The following is a 22,560-nucleotide window of genomic DNA, read 5'->3' on the forward strand; positions in this document are numbered from 1 at the left end:
TACTTTTGACAGTGACCCTCAAAACACTACAATCAATCAAGATAGTAAATTCCCACCTTATTAACGTTTGTTTGGAATTAAATTCCTTCTGTATAAAATCTATAGTAAATTTATAGTAAGGAATCTTAAGAATTTTTACTGTAGAAAGGTGTTTCTTGGCAGATTTAGCCTTAAAGTGGGCATATTTATTACCTGAAGATGTTCTGAGAAATAATTTCTTCAGAGTCAACAAATTGGTTGAGAACGTCACCTTGAAAGAAATGTAGTTCAATTTCTCTCACAGAATTTCAATGCAGCTGAGATGGACCCTAAGAGCTAGTACAGTGCAGATTATCCTAAGTGTTGGGATTCTGATGGTACCTGTGTTCACTGTATTTGGTTGTTTTGCTCTATTGTTAATTTTGGGATAGAATTTTATCAGATATAACACTAAAGGTAACATGATAATTAAAACAGTAAAACTGTCTCTGCTAGATGAGGCTGATAAAATAATGAATTGATGGGGATCATTTAAATTATTCTTGCAAAAGTCTTGCCTAACAGCAAAAAAATGTATAATGCTTCATTGGTTAGCTAATTCTCCTCCTGACTGACACTGGAGAATATAAATGCATTTGTTGCCATCGAGTGAACAGATGACTGCTCAAGCATCCAATTCAATTATAAGAAAACATTTCCTTTCTGTTTGGGAGAGTTACATTTTGACCTTGTCAGGTGTGCCAAGAAGTATGAATCTAAATACTTTAAAGCTTTCAGGACTAAATGTAAGGCCATTTTTAAGAGGGTTAAAGGGGGAAGCAGGGCAATTTTTTGGGGCCTCAGCACTACAAAGGCGCCCCCCTCCCTGGTGAAGCTAAGTGATGTCACTGAGAAAGAGCTTCAGGACAGTTAGCATTGGCTGGGCCCAGTCCTTATAATAGATCCCAGGTGTTGTGGATGTGGATCCTTGAGCCGAGGCGGAGTTGGCGCAACCTGCGTGGAGGAGCCCTGCAAGTCCCCACCGTCGGCAGGCAAAGCTGGCTGGAGCAAAGGCCCTAGTGGAGCTTCAGCAATACCAGCTCATGTTCCCCTTAGATTGATCCCTTGGGTTCCAGGGCCGGCTGGTCTTAGGTGCAAGCCTCTATGAAGGTGATGATCCACTGCGAAGACGACGCTGCAGGCCAGCACAGAGATAAAAGTGAAGTCAGGGCAAGCAGCGATCAGACACGGTCAAGTTCAGGTTGTGGTCGGAGGTAGGCAGAATTTGGAGAGTGTCGTGGTCCAGGCAGTGGTTGGGGCAGGTGGAATTCAATCAGAGATGATGAGAAGGCAGTGGTCAATGGCGGGTGGCAATCAAGCAGCATCAAGGTCCAGTCCAGGGGTCAAGCCAGAAATCCAATCCAAGTCAGCTGATCCGAGGTCAAAGCCAGAAGTCCAGTCCAAGGGGACGTAGAATGAAGAGGAGGACGAGGCCCACAGAAACAGGAGATGCTGAAGACAGACAAGGAAGACTGACCATGAAGATAAGAACTCAAGAAGAACCGGGCTGCCAAACAGGATCAGGAATAGGAACCAGGAACGAGAATCAGGACCAGGAATGTGGTGGCAAAGCATTTTTCAAAGCAAGTTGACCTACTGCTAAGGCACTGGAGGGTTCTCAGTCTCAGCCCTTTATAGGGCTGGCTGAATGACATCAGGGGGGCGCCTCCTTAGGTTTCCCACTGCTGGTCCTTTAAAGTTAGGTTAGTTGTTGCGCGCATGCACACCCTAAGGGAGGGGAGCATGCCCAGAGGATCTGGCAGTGTTCTGCCGTGAAGAGCAGTCGTGGCGATGTGCAGCCTCTTGTTGTGCTCTGAGGGGGAGCCTGATGCCGGAGAGCAGACGGGAGCCTGGAGGCAGATGCAGTGGGCAGCTGCATCTCAGAAAGCCAGCATGGTGCTGGGAGGTGGAGAGGACGGGCCCGGGTTGGAGGTAAGCGAGGCGGGCTGCAGGATGGACCTGCAGTCCGCCGAACGCAATACCCCCTCTTCTAAACTCCCTCCATGAGGGTTTGGGTTTCTAGGGGTGCAAGGCATGAAACTATCTCAGAAGATTCTTGTTCAGTGTGTTTGAAACAGGTTTCCACAAATTCTCTTCTGGGCCGTATCCTTCCCAGGATCTCTTGTCGCGTCGCCTGACATTCAGAACCTCTTTCACCTAATAGGTGGGATCCTCTTCAGAGGAAACTTCTTGAGGTTCCTGGAGTTTCCTGGAGGGCCATGAGAGGATTAAAGGTTTTAGGAGGGAAAAGTGGAACATGTTGTGGATTCCGAGAAAGGTAGGTAGCCATAGCCGATAGGTTACTGGGACCAACTGACATAGGATTGGGAACGGGCCAATGCATCGGGGAGCCAGTCGCATGGAGGACATCCGAAGCCGAATGTGACTGGTGCTGAGCCAGACTTTGTTCTCTGGCTTGAATTGTGGTACAGGCCTCCAATGCTCGTTGATAGTTTTCCTGGCCCTTTCGGCCACTTTATGCAGCATCTCCATGGTGTGTATCAAGAGTTCTTGGAGCTCATGGGCTGTCACAGTTGGGCTGCAGATGAAGGAACGGTCAATGGGATAGGTAATGGAGTTAGCGGTTGTCTCCAATATATGACCTGGAAGGGCGAAGACCCCATAGCAGTGCTGATGTGGAAGTTATGGGAAAACTCTGCCCACAGGAGGAGAGAGACCCAGTCAACAGTCATTAGTATAAGCTCTGAGGAAGTTTTTCAGGGTGCGATTGGTATGCCGTCATGTAGTCCAGAAAGATGTAACATTTTTTCTATAAGGGCTGCCAGTATTTGGTCATGAAATGGGCTCCACGGTCAGAGATGATGTGCTTGGGCAGACCACGCAGGTGAAAAATATGTTACGAGAATGGGCGGACCAACTCCGGGGCCATGGGAAGTCGGGGGAGTGGAATGAAATGGGCTATCTTTGAGAAACGGTTAACTAAGCCGTTCAAGAGTGGGAGGTCCACCACAAAGTCTGTGGACAAGTGAGTGCAGGGTTCCTTGGAGGCTGACAATGTCTGTAACAGCTCCCAGGGTTGTCCCATCAGAGGTTTCTGCTGTGTGCAGGTGGGACAGGAGTCCAAGTAGGCCCGGGCATCTTTTTACATTTGAGGCCACCAGTAGTACTGCTGGAGCACTGCGAGAGTCCGAGCTCGTCCAGGGTGACCTGTGACACGGGAATCATGAATACCACGCAAACTTTTTCTTGGAGTTTGCGTGGTATGACAGTCTTCCCTGGAGGGACAGCCATGGTGGAGGCAAGAAGGATCTGGGCTAGATCAATAATATGCCTGGGAGGTTCTGGGATGTCCTCCACCAGGAAAGGGCGTCCACTCTAATGTTCTTGATGGCTGGCCAGTACCTCAGCTTGAAATCAAAATGTGCAAAGAACAGAGACCAGCAGGCCTGGCGGGTGTTCAACCATTGAGCCTGATGAAGATGTTCTAAGTTTTTGTGATCGATGGAAATGGCTATGCGATGTTGAGATCCTTTGAGCTATTGGTGCCATTCCTTGAGCACACCAATCCCATAGTCACTCTCCACGGGAGAAAAGGTTTGTGAAAAGAAGGAGTGCTGACTCAGAACTGCCCCTACTCTGAGTGTGGAAGTGGCTACTTTTGAGAATAAAGGGACACATGGGATAAAGGTGATGGAGAAAGGGCCTTTGAAGAAAGGCATCCTTTAGTTCTTGGAAGGCAGCGATGGCTTCAGATGGCCAGACCCTTGTGTTGGCCCCTCTTTGGATGAGGGCTATAAATGGAGCCACAATCCAAGAGTAATTAGGAACGAAATGTCGGTAAGAGTTGGCGAAGCCTGAGAATCTTTGCAGGGTGCAAGGATCAGAGAGTTGCAGCCAGCCTTGGATACACTTGACTTTGTCAGGATCTATATGGAAGCCCTTGTTGGATACGATGTATCCTATGAAAGGAAGGTTTTCCCTTTCAAAGACACTTCTCCAGCTTTGCGTAGTTTGTTATCTCACAATCTCTGGAGGACAAGATGAACATCCCGGTGGTGAGTTGAAATCCTTAGAAAAGATGAGAATATCATCAAGATATATGTTAACACAGATGTAGAGGAGATCGCTGAAGATTTCGTTCATCAGTTTCTGAAACACAGTAGGAACATTACATAAGCCAAAGGGCATTACTAGATACTCGTAGTGCCCATCTAGTGTACTGAATTTCGTCTTCCATTCATCTCCGTGTCGGATTCGAATTAGATTGTAGGCCCTGCGGAGGTCCAGCTTTGTAAATATTCTTGATCCCTGGAGACGGTCAAACAACTCAGAAATGAGTGGTAAAGGGTACCAGTCTTTCTTAGTTATGGCATTCAGCCCTCTGTAGTCAATGCAGAGGCATAGAGAGCATCCTTCTTAGAGACAAAAGAAGAATCCAGCCCCAGATGAGGAAGTAGAGGGCCAAATGAAACCCCAGTCAAGATTTTCTTTGATGTATTCAAATGTCGCTTTAGTCTCTGATATAGATAAAGGATACACTCTCCCAAGACGTGGTTCGGTATTGGATAGCAGATCGATGGCACAGTTGTATACCCTATGAGAGTGCAGCTTCTCAGCCTTCCTTTTGGAGAAGACATCGGTATAGTGTGTGTACCGTAGGGGTTACCCCACCAGGGTGGTCGCCAAGGACAAGCAAAGTGATGGTTCCACACATTGCAGGCATGAGTTGTGGCAATGAGACCCCCAGCTGAACAGCTGCAATGAGGTCCAGTTGAACTGCGGATAGTGGAGTTACATCCATGGTAAGCCCAGCACAATGGGGTGTATGGCCTTGTTGATAATATGAAAGACTATGTATTCCACATGTAGTGAGCCAGTGCGTATGTAACAAGGGCGCCGGGGCAAGGGTGATCCAACCAGGAAGTGGGTCCCCATGAATGGAGGAGATAACAAGGGGTGTCTTTCTGGCAACTACAGGAAGCTATAAGTGGTCAACAAGGGCTGTCATTATAAAGTTTCCTCTGGTGCCCGAGCCAACCAAAGCCTGGGTGGAAAATTCTTGGTTATCCACAGAAATAGTAACTGGGAGCATCCATTGAGGAGCTGGAGTCGTGAAGTCTATAGGATCACCTCCCCACTTGATTCTAGGCTTGTTAGGTTCCCGGCTTCAGTGGGCAGCGCGCAAGCTGGTCCCAGTCCCAGCACATTAGAAGCAGAGTCCCAGCTCATGTTGGCAAAGCCTTTCTTCAGGGGCGAGATGCCCCTGACCAAGCTGCATCAGTTCCTCTGGGCTGCTTGGGCTGGCCCTGCCATCAGAGCGGGAGAGAGAGGGCGTTGAAATTGGGGATGCTAGCGCTATGGGTCTGCACGGCTGGCAAAGCTCTCGGGCCCTTTGCTGGAGGTGAAAGTCAATTCTCCAGGGATTCTGGGAGCTTGCGGGCGGCCTGCTCATCCTTGATCCACAAAGACAGTCCCTCCATGAAAATACTACTGAAGCTGACCTCTCCCCAATTTAGTTCTGTAGACATGGTTCAAAATTCTATATCATGACTGGGGTTTCATCTGGCCCTGGGTTCTTCTTTGTCTCTAAGAAGGATGCCCTCTATGCCCCTGCATTGACTACAGAGGGTTGAATGCCTTAACTAAGTAAGACTGATACCCCTTACCACTCATTTCTGAGTTGTTTGACTGTCTCCAGGGATCAAAGCTGGACCTCCTCAGGGCCTACAATCTAATTTGAATCCGGCACGGAGATGAATGGAAGACGAAATTCAGTACACGAGATGGGCAGTATGAGGATCTAGTAATGCCATTTGGCTTATGTAATGTTCCCACTGTGTTTCAGAAATTGATGAATGAAATCTTCAGTGATCTCCTCTATGTTTGTGTTGTCATATATCTTGATGACATTCATCTTTTCTAAGGATTTCAACTCACCACCAGGAACCCTGGCGTAGGTGAAGAAGGTCCAAACCCACCGTGGCCAGCTGGACAGGTTCGTTGAAGATGAGTTTGAAGGCCTTGACAAATTGCTGAATTGCCTGGAGAAGAAGATCTGCTTGCTCCCATAATGGGGAGGCCCAGGCCAAGTCCTTACCATCCAGCAGGGATAACACAAAGGTGGTCTTGACAGAGTCATTAGGAAACAGTGCCGGCTGGAAACAGAAGTGCATGAAACATTGGTTCAAGAACTCTCGGCACTGTTTCGAGTCCCTAGTGTACCAGGGTGGTGCCGGTAGACGAATCATGGGGGGAGTAGGTACAGCTGGGGGGACTGTAAAGGCAGCAGGAGGTGGCTGACACTGCTGCTGCATCCAAGCGGGCACTGAATCGCTCCATGGAGCTTTCCAGAAGCTTGAGAAACTGCTGCTGCTGGATCTTCTGAGCTAGGCCTGGGATGGCCTGAAGGCCAAAGGCGTCCACTGGGTCCTATGGCCTCAGCAATCTGCTATGGATGTGGATCCTTAGGCCAAAGTGAAATTGGCACAACTTGCAGGGAAGAGCCATGCAGGTTGCCACCACTGGCAGGCCTAGCTGGTTGGGGCAGAAGCCCTACTGGAGCTTCACCAATACCAGCCCACGTCCTCCTTAGGTTGAGCACTTTGGTGCTGGGGCTGGCTGGTCTTAGGTGCGAGTCTCTGTGAAGGTGATGATCCATCACGATGAAGATGTTGCAGGCCAGCATGGAGAAAGAAGCGAAGTCTGGGCAAGCAGCGATCAGACACTGTCAAGTTCAGGCTGCTCCAGGAAGAAAGACTCAGAACCAATGTCAGGAAGTATTTCTTCACAGAGAGGGTGGTGGATGTCTGGAACGCCCTTCCGGAGGAAGTGGTAAAGACCAAAACTGTGAAGGACTTCAAAGGGGCATGGGATAAACACTGTGGATCCATAAAGTTTAGAGGATGTGAATGACGAGAGGGTGGCTTGCAGGAATGACAGCTACTATCTGGAGGTAATACTCTTATTCAATAAACATACACATGGTTAATGTGACTCCAACATTGCTCTATGCTTCAACGGCAAGAGGAAATGTGGAAAAAAGGATTTGCATTCATAAAAAAGCAGGGAGTAGCTTGCTTGTTACGGCGGTTACTACCCCAAACCAAATAAGCCTGACACTTCACTTTCAATGCATATCCAGCGAAACACTCTGCTTCAACGGCAGGGGGAATGAAGAAAAGATGATTTATATTCAGACAACAACAATAAGGACTGAATTACATAGTCTGGGTAAACAAATAAGCACGGGTGTAGCTTGTTCGTTACGGCGGTTACTACCCCGAATCAATTAAGACTGATACTTCAGTTTCAATGCATATCCAGCGTAGCTCTCTTCTTCAACGGCAGGGGGAATGAAGAAAAGTGGATTTATATTCAGACAACAACCAACAAGGACTGAATTGCACAGGCTGCGTAAACAAATAAGCGTGAGAGTAGCTTGCTTATTGCGGTGGTTACTAACCCAACCAATTAAGCTAGATACTTCACTTAGATGCAGTTCCAGCACTGCTCTCTATATTAATTGCGGGGGTGGAAGGGAAATAGAACCAAAAGGTTACTAAGAGCCAAGAGTAACAGATAAGTATGAGGGAAAAAAAAGTGTGAAAGCTTGCTGGGCAGATTGGATGGGCCATTTGGTCTTCTTCAGCCGTCATTTCTATGTTTCTATATGTGATCGGAGGTAAGCAGAGTTCGGAGAGTGTCGTGGTCTATACAGTGGTGGGGGCAGGTGGAGTTCAATCAGAGTCGGTGAGAAGGCAGTAGTCAATGGCAGGTGGCGATCAAGCAGCGTCTAGGTCCAGTACGAGGGGTCAGGCCAGAAATCCAATCCAAGGGAACAGAGAAAAAAAGAGGCGGATGGGGACCACAGAAGCAGGAGATGCTGAAGACAGACAAGGAAGACTGACCACAAAGACAAGAACTCAAGATGAACTGGTCAGCGCAACAGGATCAGGAACGAAACACAGGAACTCAGGAACACATAAGCAGGAACCAGGAACGAGAATCATGACAAGGAACTTAGTGGCAAAGCACTTCTCAAAGTGAGACGACCTATTGCAGAGGCACTGGAGGATTCTCAGTCTCTGCCCTTTATAGGGCTGGCTGAATGACATCATCAGGGGGTACCTCCAGAGGTTTCCCTGCCACTGTCCCTTTAAAGTTAGGGCAGTTGTCACACGAACGCCTTAAGAGAGGGGGACATGCCCTGAGAATCCGGCGGTGTCCTGCCCCAAAGAGGAAGAGCAGTCATGGTGTGGCCTCTTGCTGTGCTCCAAGGAGGGCCTGATGCTGGGGAACAGACAGAAGCCTGGAGGCAGACACAGTGGGCGGGCATGGCGTTGGGAGACTGAGAAACAGGCCCAGGCTTGCAGGTAAGTGCGGCGGGCTGTGGGTAGGGCTCACAGTCCGCCATACGTAATACCAGGGCAGAAACTATCTAAGACCAGTACTGCCTAAAGATGTGTTTGGACTTCCTAGCTGGTGTTTTTTAGCTGAATTTTTGATCCTTCACTATAGATGGTGATATTAGTTTGGGTTGATTTATGTAGGAGAGCGCTAAAGGGGTAAAATACATAAATATCAAAGTTTGATTCTGGATATTACAATATTGAAATGTTATATAATGGCCAAGACTGTTATGCAAATCTTTTTTTCTTCTCTTTAGCTGGACATGAATAACAGGATTTAAACTTATTACACCATTAGTTACATTAAAGCAGATGACTAAAGTTGATCCTGCTGAAAAATACTCTTGCAGGTTTATAGTATGGTTATAGCTTATTGCCCTCCATAACACAAATCATCATCTTTTTCAAAAAGGTAGCACTGGACTCTCAAATAATAATGCAAACTCATTAGCTGAACATTTTCATCTACTTTTAAAGCTCATTGTACTTGTAATCTAATGTTGCTGTATGTTGAGCATGCAAACTGCAATCAAATCATTCCAGTAGTTTTGTAAACTATGTACCTAAATGTTCAGTTAAGGCCTGAATAACATTTGTGGCAGCAGCATATATCCCTGGAATCTTGGAATTGAGGTTGTTGTCAACTATTGCAGGGATCAACATGTTGATAACGGCAGATAAATTATCCTTGAGCAAAGGGACTATCTTCTGCATTGTATCCAAAGCCACCAGGTTAACCTTGCTGTTGGGGTCATGCAAACGAGATTTGAAAGCATCAAATATCTGAAAAATATTAAATTGAGAGTTAGAAAACCTTAATATAATGTTCTACCAATGCTACAATAAGTCACCAGTTTAGTTTTCTATCCTTACTAACAAAAAAACAGCTGTGGAATGATATTGTTTCAGTGTTATCCAATTAACTGTGGTAGTTTATAAATTTTGAGTTCCTTATTGGATAAGGCAACCTTGGCAGGCATTTTTAGAAACTTTTCTAAGAAAATAATTTATTTCAGGATTCTGTCAGCTGAATTCTGGTTTTGTATATCAGTGGAATGCTATAGTGCCTGAATATACATGTTAATAGTATCAATGTCCTAAATAACAAAATGACTCACTTGAGATTTGTAATACAAGAATTTAACATGAGCTTACAAACCAAAACCATAATATCCAAACATGCAGAAGCAAATGACAACCCCTCATCCCAAATATATTTCACAAAATTGTGCTGTCTTTTGGCCTTGCATCAGCCCTATGGGCATTTACAAATTGTCTTGTAGTGGTGGCCTTGCATCTATACAAATTGGGGATGCATATATTTTTCTATTGAGATGACTGGCTGATCAAGAGCACATCTCAAGGAGGTGCTAGAGAATCAATGAGCAAAACCATCTGCGTGCTGGAGTTGCTAGGTTTGTCATCAACTACCCCAAGTTCCATTTGAGCCTGTCATTCAATTGGAATTTATAGGACCTCTGCTAGACACGACTCAGGAGACAGTCTTCCACAGGAAAGGATAATCATACTGATAGCTGCAGAGGAGGGAATAAGAATGAGTCAGCAAATATCAGCATGGCACAGGTCGATGTTGTCGGACTTCATGGCTTCAACAGTCGACATCATTTCCTTGGCACATCTTCATATGAGAACAGCCCAATGGACCCCAAGATCACAATGAACTCCGGGTTAGCATCCACATCACCTAGCCTCTCAGGGACTCCTTGTCCTGGGGGCTGACTAATCTGGCCAAAAGAATATCCTTCCATATTCCTCTACTGCAAATTGTCCCAACCATGGATGTATTCATCCTGGGCTGGGATGGGGAACTCACCTAAAGGGACTTTGCACTCAGGATGTATGGTCTGCTTAGGAAATACTTCATCAGATATATTTCTAGCAGAGATGTGCGACGGGATTGAATTTTGTGTTGGGCTTCGTTTCGGGCTGGGCCGGGCCAGGCCAGGCCAGGCCGGGGCGGGGCCCCCCCCTCGGGAATTTCGCTTTTCCCGCGGTTCGGGTTTTTTTTTTTCCTGGGGCCCCGATTTTCGGTTTAGTGTGCACTAATGCCACGTTAGCGCGCACTAACTCTGCCACGTTAGCACACACTAACTTCCTGTTAATGCACACTAAATTGAAAATGAATTTTTTCCGAGATTTCGGAAAAAATTTAATCGTTTTTTGGTTCTCCCGAACCATTCCAAAAAGGCTTTCAGAGATCAGTCGGATAACCAAATTCTCCTCATGAGATTGTGATGTTCTATAACAAGCAAATAGGAAAGATGTCATATCTCCCATGCCAAGAAACTATCTAGATGGGGCACTGGGCCATTTCACAAGGAATGGACCTCAGGATCACCCACATGGCAGGTGAAGAGAATGTCCTGGTAGACAGACAGTTGGGTGCTTGAAGTGCATGAATGATTCCTGGTCAGAGCAGCAGTTAACCAAATATTACATGAGTGTTACGACTATGGCTGCTATGCCGCCTCCTCACCACCACCAGAGGTCCTCCACGAGCATGTTCTTCTGGCTGGGCCACTCCCTCCCTTCCTGTCTACTCTATACCCCAGACTTTCCTTGATAACCCTGTCTAGCAGTTTCATCGGTGCTTCAGCATCGAGCTCGCCTGGGCTCCCTGCTCTAGCCTTCCGTGCCTTTGTGTATCTGGCCTAAGGGCCATCTGTGCGTGTGTGGCCTACGGGCCTTCTGACCTGACCTGCCTTGCCTTTGTGTATCTGGCCTAAGGGCCTTCTGTGCGTGTGTGGCCTACAGGCCTTCTGACCTGACCTGCCTTGCCTTTGTGTATCTGGCCTACGGGCCTTCTGTGCGTGTGTGGCTTACGGGCCTTCTGACCTGCCTTGCCTTGCTGGTGTGTGTGTGGCCTACGGGCCCTCTGCCTTCTGTGTGTGTGTGGCCTACGGGCCCTCTGCCTTCTGTGTGTGTGTGGCCTACGGGCTCTCTGCCTGCTGTCTGTGGCCTACGGGCTTTCTCCGCTCTGCTGCCTTCAGGCTTATATGTTTTGCCTTCTGTGTGTGTGTGGCCTACGGGCCCTCTGCCTTCTGTGTGTGTGTGGCCTACGGGCTCTCTGCCTGCTGTCTGTGGCCTACGGGCTTTCTCCGCTCTGCTGCCTTCAGGCTTATATGTTTCATGTTCAATGTTAGTGCTGTCCTGGTTTGTCTGTTCAGTTCTTTGTCAGTCTTGTTTCCTCAAACCAGTCACTTATACCTCCAGCCATTATCACTCTTACCTGCACGCTTCCTGAATTCATCCTTACCAGCACCCAGTTCCCTGTACACCTTTACCTACATTCACGCTCACACATACCTCCATGCTATTCCAGTATACCTTCATGCATCTGGTATCAGGTATCTCCAGCCACTATTAGACCTAGTCTGCCTATTCCACCTTCCCACTTGCCCATAGGGTTTACTCATTCCTGCCTGCACCAGCCAGTACTAGACACTACTGTCTCTCTCCACCCCGAGACACTCCTCATAGTAGTGTTCACTACATGAGACCTGTGCCCAGTCGTAACAATGAGTGAGGGACACCTATGGTAATTCTGTTTGCATCTCCTCTGAACATAAAGGTTCCAAACTTCTGCTCCAGAAGAGGGACATAAGACAAACATCTTGGATGCCTTCTCCCTAGATTAGGGATAGATTCTTCTTTATGCCTACCCATAGATTCCTCAGATAGCAAAGACCTTACTAAAACTCAGAAGAGACCAGGGAACTATAATCCTCATAGTCCCCTAGTGGCTTAGATATTTGTTTTCCATTCTTATAAGATTTGTCAATCAGGAATCTAATCAGGTTGGGAATTCATCTCTCATCACTTAGGATCAGGGCATGTGGCATCATCCCAACACCTGGTCCCTAGCTCTCACAGCCTGGATGTTGAGCAGGTAGTTCTGCAACCCCTGAATCTCAGATGTGTCTGGTATTCGTCTGGCTTCCATGAAGGATTCCACAAGGAAATCCAATGGTTTGCAGTGGAGGAAGTTTTCCTTTTGGTGTAGCAATAGAAAACTGCTGGACCAAAAAACCAACAGCTTCATCTTCAGGGACTTGAGAATATGAACAGTATATAGTGGCATGGAACTGCCCACAAAACTAGAGTTCTTTGTCTGATCTTGGCAATCACACCTGTCATTGTTAAACATTTTTGTCAGATATTATTTTGGTGGTGGCCAAATGATTTCAGAGTGTTGAGCAAAGCAAAAATAAAACATTCTGAACCAAGGAAAATAGTTTTTCTGTATAACATTACCTTCACAATATTTGTAACAATAAGGTCTTGATTGGTCTCACAATCTGATAAAAGTTGTTTAATTCCATCAATTCGATCACGAAAGTCTTTTGCATTCAGTGAGCTTGTTATGACCTTTACATACTCTGCAGATTCAAAAGAATTACGGGGAACCACTTTTCTTGTAATTTCTTGGACTTCTCCAATCTCTCTATTAAGATAAAATATGCACAACATATTATGCATAAAAAGTCTGACACCTCTGACCAAAGTTAAGCTATTCAACATCTGTAAGCATAAAATTTCTCCTATGGCATAGGAATATGATATTTTTCTTACCAGTGGTTAACCAGGAAGAGAAACTTCTGGCAAACCCGCTGTGATTTTAAAGAATAATTCAATATACTCCCTTAATGTTGGTTAAATTTGTGAGATACCAAGAATTTCAAAACAGCACCAAAATGTTCTGGGGAATTGATATATGACAATCAAAATATATAAAAAACACCCCAGTGAGTTATAAATTTTTGAAAAATGCTAAATTGTTATGAACAGTTCTCTGCTCGAAACCGAGTCCTTATCTAACTGACCATTGAAGAGAATTTTTTTTAAAAGGTCAACTGCAAGGTGTGGTGAAACACTTGCAAGCTGCCTAATTTACTAAGACACAAAAAATTTTTGACAAGTAGAGGAAGGGTTTCATATATAGATTTTTCAGCCCAACACAAGGTCTGCCAGATTTCCGTGTATAATCATTAACCAATCCTCCTCCACCTGTTATATTATTTTTAAACTCCGTGCTACCCTAGTGAAAACTGCAACTCATATTTTTTATCCCATTATTCCTTCAAAAAGGTTTACTGTTGTATATATAAATTGCAATTCAACATAACTTTCAGAGTCCCGACTTATCTGATGATGTTAAATCCACCCGACGTAGCTACGTTTCTGGTTCGCAACGGAACCTTTCCTCAGGGGACGTGTTCTTCTAAAGCAGTCGGTGTAACAAACGCTGAAAATAAGATATCAAAGGAGATTTTTTACAGGCGCCATAGAGCGCTCTCACTCTCTACGAGAGTGAGAGCGCTCTATGGCGCCTGTAAAAAATGACAATCCTAAGAACACGTCCCCCTGAGGAAGAACACGTCCCCCTGAGGAACACGTCCCCCTGAGGGACGTGTTCCTCAGGGGGACGCGCTCTCACTCTCTACGAGAGTGAGAGCGCTCTATGGCGCCTGTAAAAAATCTCCTTTGATATCTTATTTTCAGCGTTTGTTACACCGACTGCTTTAGAAGAACACGTCCCCTGAGGAAAGGTTCCGTTGCGAACCAGAAACGTAGCTACGTCGGGTGGATTTAACATCATCAGATAAGTCGGGACTCTGAAAGTTATGTTGAATTGCAATTTATATATACAACAGTAAACCTTTTTGAAGGAATAATGGGATAAAAAATATGAGTTGCAGTTTTCACTAGGGTAGCACGGAGTTTAAAAATAATATAACAGGTGGAGGAGGATTGGTTAATGATTATACACGGAAATCTGGCAGACCTTGTGTTGGGCTGAAAAATCTATATATGAAACCCTTCCTCTACTTGTCAAAAATTTTTTGTGTCTTAGTAAATTAGGCAGCTTGCAAGTGTTTCACCACACCTTGCAGTTGACCTTTTAAAAAAAATTCTCTTCAATGGTCAGTTAGATAAGGACTCTGTTTCGAGCAGAGAACTGTTCATAACAATTTAGCATTTTTCAAAAATTTATAACTCACTGGGGTGTTTTTTATATATTTTGGTTAAATTTGTGAGATATACAACAATCTTCTAATTCAAGCAAGTCTTTCATTCACAGAGCTAGAACAAAAATACTTAGGAATAATTTTAGAGTACCCTATTTAAGAACAACAGCCAGTGCATTTTCCCATTTCTAGCTCCTCCTTCTGTATTACAGAATGTGAGCTCCCAGTGACTAAATGGCAAGGATGAGGACAATAGTCTAGGGATAGGTCACAGGAATTAGCTATAACACTGGGGAACAATTTTTAATATAATTCCTGTTCAGTTCGATTTTTCAGCTGTTTTAGACTTAAATAGGCATGCTGATTTCAAAACTGCAGTTAGTTTTCTTCTATCACGTCAAGTTTTTTCTCTACAGCCTATTTTAGGCCTGGATTTATCAAAATGCACTAATATCGCATGTGATAGAAAAAGGGGTGTGTTTTATGGTAATAGGCTGTTTATCGCAAACTGCGCTATCTTAGCGCTTCGCATAGGTATTACCGCAAACTGCGATAACTTAAAGATGATAACATTTCATCGGGACAATGTCAGAACTCCAAAAGAATGCTTGGTTGTCATTCAAAAACCTTGTCAAGGACTTTCTTGGAAATACACGAGCACAGAATTACACCAAAATTGTCCAGAAACTCTTGTAGAGCTTCAAAATGCTTCGCTGCAACATGAGCATCAAGGTGCATTTTTCTGCATAGCCATCTTGCTGACTTCCCAAAAAACCTTGGTGCAGTCAGTGATGAGCAAGGTGAATGATTCCACCAAGATGTGAAGGTCATGGAGGCACGATATCAGGGTAGATGGGATGTACATATGATGGCTGTCTATTGTTGGAGCATCAGGTGAGATTGTCCACAGATTGAACACTGCTGGAAAAGCTATAAGTGTAAATTTTTACCTTAATATGTATGTTTGGTAGCAGCTCTTTACTACTTGTACACAATTTGACTACAGTAAAAATATAAAGCCTTTGTATGAATAAAATAACTAAATAAACATACTTTTGTATGATTTTTGGGACAAAGGGAGGGGATCATGTACCTTAAAAAGTTGACGTGATAGAGAAAAACTGGGGTCATTTTTGGATTCAGATGTCAAATTAGTCAAAAACAAATATCAGATCTAACTTAACGAAAATTGTGTTCCCCAGTGTAATTAATTAAATAAAGATGGCAACCTCATACTTAAGAAAACACATGCAATTTTCCCTGCAATTTCAGATGACAACTGATGACTCTGGATTTTCTCAGCTATTAAAATGAATACAGAGGTCAATATTCAAAAGGATGTGTCTAGCTACTTCAGAAATTAGATGAATAAACCCTGGGTTTTTAATTTTCCACCCTGATGAATGGATACATTTTAGCCTGGTAAGTCATTACCCAGCTAAAACTTAACCAAATAAATGGAGGCAGCATCTGGATTTCTGGGGTGTGGCTTTATTTTATCCAGCTAGCATTGATATTTAGCACTAACTGGTTAAACTTGCCCAGATAGCTCTAGGACAGCAGCTTTTCCAAACAAGTTTGGTGGCAAACCCCAACCCCCAAACCTTCAAAGTTGCCCCAGAAGCCTAGCTCTCATTACCTCCCCCTGGGCTAATTATCATATATCTGTCAGCTGTATCTGAACTTAAAATTCATTTATTCACTTCACGCAAACACTGATTAGTCCCATCACTAACAGCTCTCGGTGAAAGAACCAATATTTCATTCAGAAATTTGAGAGTATATTTAGAAGAGGTATTTATGCAGATGGAGGTTTTGTCCAAATCTAGCCCGAATCTAGTGCTGAATATTGCACTACATGTCAAAATTTAGAAAGCCTGCCTTGGGGCGAGGGAAGGGGAGCAGTGCTGGGTCATGACATGACAGTGAACAAGATAGATGCCTAAGCCAAGTGCTCTGACAACCATCCACTCACATCAGCACAAGCAAAGCTCTAATATAAGTCAATGTAGCAAAAGCCGGCATCCCAGTGCAAACAGCAAAAATAGCTAAATATATAAGCCTCATGGCAGGGAAGTAAAAAATGGCAATGGCCAGCTACCTGGATCCAGACAGGCCAAGCATCATTTATTTATTTATTTTAAGCATTTTAAGCATTTTATATACCGAGATACGTTGGGAACATCATCTCGGTTTACAGGTAACTCAACATAGCAACAAGCTTCACAGAGGAACAGTCAAAGATAAAATAGGGTATAAACAACACGGGAGCTTGCAGGATGTTCTTACTAAAATTTCTCTCTTACACACTACTGTGCAGTAGGTGGGCAGCAATCTAAATGTAGTCTGGGATGATCTGGCAAGTCTAAACCAGAATTTAGTAATGCTGACAGGAAGTGTGCAGGAGTCTGAATGTAGAATCTCAGCAGAGGAGGATCAGCTGCATGCGATTCAGATGACCTCTGCAGAACACAGCAAAGAACTAGGTATTTCTGTATATGGCTAGAGGTCTTTGAAAGCAGATTTCACTGAAGCAACTTGCAGGTGGGTCAGGATCCCAGAGAGGGCCAAAAACAGAACGAGGTCACCTGAATTTGTAGAGAGGATCCTAAGACAGACACAGTGCCTTCGAGAAGGATCTGGGTTTGAAGTGGAGAGAAGAAATGCCTATATGCCTGGGGCCTGACAAGCTACTGAGGATGTGGATAATCAAGCTATCTTGCAGCAGTGATAGGGATGAATAAAATTCTGGCAGCAGTTAAAGCAGCTTACCCCTTAAAGCGGTGGGAGTTCACAGTTATGATCCTTCCAGACCACACCTCCAAGGTGGCCAAGTGGAGGCAAGAGCTGGTGAGGAAGCAATGTCATGAGCTGGGTGTGAAATATGGACTTCTTATCCTGTCATTTGCCAGCTTACATGGCAAGGGAAACAACAAGATTTAAAGAAGTGGAGGCCGCTGAGACATTTGTGTATATAATAAAGGAAAGAGCAGGTCTCTCACAGTAACAGGCTCAGACATTGGGGAAACCTTGGGACAATAGCAAGGAAGGCTTGGAACAATGGGAATTCTGGCAGCAAGGAGGGCCATAGTGCACAAGAAGTCAGAATGCTCAGGAGGTGGGGATGGGGAGGCCGAAAGGAGGAAACAGTCAAAGAATAAGACAAATGGATCTGCTGGGCGTGAGTGGAGGACAAAGGTGAAATTGTGGTAAATCACCCTTCCTATATAAGGGGCAAATTTTAAAAGTGTTGCTTACACAAAAAGGCCCATATATGCAAGTATTTGAGCAATGCTTATATTAAAAGCCACAAATTATGCACATATTTGTGTGCCTGATCAAAAACAAAGGAGTGAAAAAGGGCGGAGTTGGGGCGGGCAATCGGCGTTCCAGAGCAGGGCCAGTTACGCACACAACTATATTTTAAAACTGGCCGCTGCAGTATACAGCGGGCTGTTAACCATGTAGGTTTACTTCTCTTCCTGATGAAGTGAAATTCTTCATAAATCTGTTTAGGCCTAAACCGATTGGGTGAGGGGTCTGGGACAACTGGGAGGAGTGGAGGCTGAAGAACCAGAGGTGTCAAAATGATCTTGAGACGGACTGGGCAAACTGGTGGACTAATGGGGTAAAACTGGGAATGGCATTCATGTGAGCCTGTTTTAGAATCCACTACCCAGCGCGCGTTAAAAGCAGACAAATTCTTAAGGAAGATATGCTCTTTACGTTTGCTCAAGTAACTGCTTGAAAACAGGAACGCACATACTCGTGATAGGTATATTTTAAATCATATGAGTGTGCTTGCGCACATGATTTAAAATTCCAGCTTCTGTTTGCTCGCGCATCCATACCTGAGTGTATGAGCGCCTGCACGCTTGTTTTAAAGTTACTGTCCCTGTATGTGGAGTGCCGTGCTTTATTTTATTGGAACCCTGGAAACTCTTGAGGAGATGTAGCATGCCATTGCCTTACTGGCAAGTAAGAGTGTGAATCAGGCAGTTGAGTTGTGCTGAGAGGATGGGACCATTACAAGGATATCATATGAAGAGCCCCAAAGTAGAAGATGCAGGCTTGCAGCAGCAACTGGACCCAACATTTGCAAGATGGAAAATATGTTTGTCTATGTGGTTGGTTGGGTGTGCTTGTTATAAAACATTACACCAGTTAATTTTACAGAGCAGAGACAGAAAACTTCTTTCAATAACTCAAAGAAAACATATTTTATGTCACATTGTTGATCTGTTTGCTTATGTATTTTATTTATTACGACTGATACCATGTAATCTACCTTGAATTTTAGATATGTGTGTGATATCAATTTTTTATATAAAAAATGGTTTGATGCAAGAAAGATGAGGTCTGAAAAACGAACTTGGCGTCTTCCCTAGCCCGAACATCCAAGCAGTAACGCTTGGAAAAGGTATGCCTGTGTTGCTGATAACCCATTTCCCGCCACCATGGAGCACAAAACAGGCGATCAGACTTACAGACAGATTTAGTAACCTCCAAGTACCGCAGCAAACGTTGCTTGACAACCAAGGAACACATAAAGAACATGCCATACTGGGTCAGACCAAGGGTCCATCAAGCTCAGCATCCTGTTTCCAACAGTGGCCAATCCAGGCCATAAGAATCTGGCAAGTACCCAAAAACTAAGTCTCTTCCATGCTACTGTTGCTAGTAATAGCAGTGGCTATTTTCTAAGTCAACTTAATTAATAGCAGGTAATGGACTTCTCCTCCAAGAATTTATCCAATCCTTTTTTAAACACAGCTATACTAACTGCACTAACCACATCCTCTGGCAACAAATTCCAGAGTTTAATTGTGCGTTGAGTGAAAAAGAACTTTCTCAGATTAGTTTTAAATGTGCCACATGCTAACTTCATGGAGTGCCCCCTAGTCTTTCTATTATCCAAAAGAGTAAATAACTGATTCACATTAACCCATTCTAGACCTCTCATGATTTTAAACACCTCTATCATATCCGCCCTCAGCTGTCTCTTCTCCAAGCTGAAAAGTCTTAACCTCTTTAGTCTTTCCTCACAGGGGAGCTGTTCCATTCCCTTTATCATTTTGGTCGCCCTTCTCTGTACCATCTCCATCGCAACTATATCTTTTGTGAGATGCGGCGACCAGAATTGTACACAAAAGACAATACTCATTTCCATCCCTGTCCTTGTCCAAGGTGGGCAGGAAAATGGACTGATTCAAATAAAACTCCAAAACTACTTTTGGTAAAAATGAAGGCACAGTCTGAAGCTGAACCGCACCTGGAGTCATACACAGAACAGGCTCATGGCGAAAAGGGCCTGCAGTTTGGAAACCAGTCGTACTGAATAGATTGCCACCAGAAAAACTGTCTTCAACGTAAGCAGCCACAAGGAAAGATCATGCAGTGGCCGAAAGGTTGGACCTGCCAAGAAATCCAGGGCCAGATTAAGGTCCCACAAGGCACCAGAAGCCGCAAAGGAGGACGAAGATGCTTAACCCCTTCAAGTATTGGGACACATCAGGATGGGAAGACAGAGGCCCACCATAACTTGCTCCCTATAACAAATGAGGGGTGCAACTTGGATCTTCAAGGTGTTAAGGGCCAAGCCTTTATGTAATCCATCCTGTAGAAACTCCAAAATTAAGGGAATATTCACCTTGACAGGCTGAGAACCTCGCTCAGAATACCAGGCCTCAAAAGCTCTCCAAACCTAACATAGGCTACAGAAGTAGAACATTTCCTAGCCCAAAGTAAAGTGGAAATTACAGCAGGCGAGTAACCATGCTTCAACAACAGAGCCCTTTAAAGGTCAAACGTAAGACAAAAACTCAGATCCTAACAGGAAAAAGGAAGTTTGAGCACATTACTCCAACCTTGATGACTCTACACTGGTTACCCGTGCATTTCAGAATACAATATAAGGCGGCATGTATAATTCATACCATTATTTATGGAGACAGAACAGAATGGCTTAACGCCGCTTTACGACTGCATGTACCACAAAGAGACCTCAGATCTGCCAATAAAGATCTATTATCAATTCCATCCATTAAAACAGCACACCTTAGCCAGATTCGAGAAAGGGCACTATCCATCGCGGGATCAAAGCTATGGAACTCACTACCAATACAACTAAGAATGCCCCAAGAAAAAAATAAGTTTAAAGCAGAACTTAAAACTTGGCTATTCTATGCGGCATATAATGAAGATAAGAAATAGGCATCAATGTAACTGTACAATCTCAGGTGGCTCTGACCTTTTAACCTCAATACTTAAAAAAGCATGCTTTATGTTTTAGTATTTATTAGTTTAATATTTATGGCTTCTGACATTATTTTATTAGGATATCTTTTACTCTTACTTGTAAAATTTTATCTCTTATTATTACTGTTTGTAATTTTCTTTTATTGTATTTTATTGCTATGTTAACCGCTGTGAAGGCCATGCCGAGACAACGGTATATAAGTACAAATAAACCTTAAACCGATCTGAACCATTTTGTCGAATGGGTCCCTGCCGCAACACAGCCTTCAGAGGTGGTAGCCTGAAGGATTGCCCACCAGCGGTCTCTGCAGATCGACATACCATGGCCTCAGAGCCCAATCCGGAGCCACCAAAAGGAAGGTGTTGGTTTGACTTGCAATCTTCCGGACGATCCTGCCTATCAGAGGCCAGGGCAGGAATGCATACAGCAGGCCACTATGCAGCCAATCCTGAACGAAAGCATTGATGCTCAGTGTTTTCAGGACCTGTCTGCGAATGAAAAAACGTGGAACGTTCGCGTTGTCAGAGGTCGCCAACAAGTCTAGGTACAGGCAGCCCCAGTGCTCCACAAAGAGCTGAAAGGCTTTATCCAACCCCCATTCTTCTGGGTCCAAGTTTCTCATGCTGAAGAAGCTGGCTCTAATTCTGTCCTTTCCGGCAATGTGAGAGGTGGATATGCCTAGATGTTGTTGCTCTGCTCAAACCATGAGTGTATCTATTTCCTCTTAAACCTACTGACTTCTTGGCCCTGATGATTGGTGTAGGCCACCATTGTTGCATTGTCTGATATCATTCAGACCGCCTGAGCCTGTAGATGCTCAGCAAACCACAAGCATGCTAGCCGAACCACCTGCACTTCCAATGGGTTTATTTATTTTATTTATTTATAATTTTTTTTTATACTGAAGTTCAGGTAACAGAATTACTTATCACTCCGGTTTACATTATAACAAGTAGAAAACAATGACAACATATGTCTTACAATGAACAAGGGAGTGAACAACTTGGATAATATAACATAACATAACTAGGAACAGTAGCAGTATGCACTATTAGAGCGAGACTAAGCGCATAGGGAGGGAGGTGGGAGAAATTTCTTATTGATGAGTAAAAACATGAGCATAGGTTCTGGACGTCAACAGTATGAAAACAGTCTATGGGAGCTGTGGAAGACTAAGTAAGTTAAGGGAATGCTTGACCGAATAGCCATGTCTTGAGTCTTTTTTTGAACGTGTTGGGGCAATGTATCAGCCTTAGCTCCGGAGGAAGCAGATTCCACTGTTTGGGGCCTGCTGTGCATAGAGCTCTTTTACTTAAAGATGTTTTCATGGGAGGTGCATGTAGAGTTCCTCTTTGTGCTAATCTTAGCGGTCGGGAAGATGTGTGAAGCTGAAGAGGGATTCTGAGGTCCAGTGGAGTGTTGTTGAATATGGCTTTGTAGGTGATTGATAGAAGTTTAAACAGGATTCGAGATTTGACTGGGAGCCAGTGGAGCTTCTTTAGAATTGGTGTTATATGATCTCTTTTGTTGGATTTAGTGAGAGACACCTTGCTGTAGCGTTCTGTAACAGTTGAAGAGGCTTTAGGGTGTAGACTGGGAGACCGTGAAGCAGTGAATTACAGTAGTCCATTTTCGAGAAGATGATGGATTGTAACACTGACCTGAAATCGTGAAAATGAAGGAGGGGTCGAAGCCTTTTTAGAACTTGGAGTTTGTAGTAGCACTCTTTAACCGTAGTGTTGATGAAATCAGAAAGGCTCAGATGGTTATCCATGACCACCCCAAGGTTTCTGACCCATGGGGAGAGAACTGGGAGCGGCGTAAGGTGAGAGCTATTCAATGGAAGGGTGCCATCTTGAGTGATCAAGAGGAATTCTGTCTTGTCAGTGTTGAGTATCAGGTTAAGGTTAGACAGGAGTTTGTT

The 22,560-nt window shown here is 44.3% G+C and overlaps 1 protein-coding gene across 1 annotated transcript in view; it reads right to left on the bottom strand.

Annotated features, from left to right (window-relative positions):
• TOGARAM1 (TOG array regulator of axonemal microtubules 1) overlaps window positions 1-22,560 on the bottom strand; it is a 221,371-nt gene that overhangs the window by 16,180 nt on the left and 182,631 nt on the right. The window contains exons 17-18 of the mRNA XM_029598475.1: window positions 12,663-12,852; window positions 8,951-9,170 (exon numbers count right to left, since the gene is read on the bottom strand). Coding sequence (XP_029454335.1) covers window positions 8,951-9,170; window positions 12,663-12,852 — 410 coding nt within the window. The remainder of the gene's footprint in view (window positions 1-8,950; window positions 9,171-12,662; window positions 12,853-22,560) is intronic.

Source organism: Rhinatrema bivittatum, chromosome 4 (assembly GCF_901001135.1).
Source record: "Rhinatrema bivittatum chromosome 4, aRhiBiv1.1, whole genome shotgun sequence".
Taxonomy (NCBI): Eukaryota; Metazoa; Chordata; class Amphibia; order Gymnophiona; family Rhinatrematidae; genus Rhinatrema; species Rhinatrema bivittatum.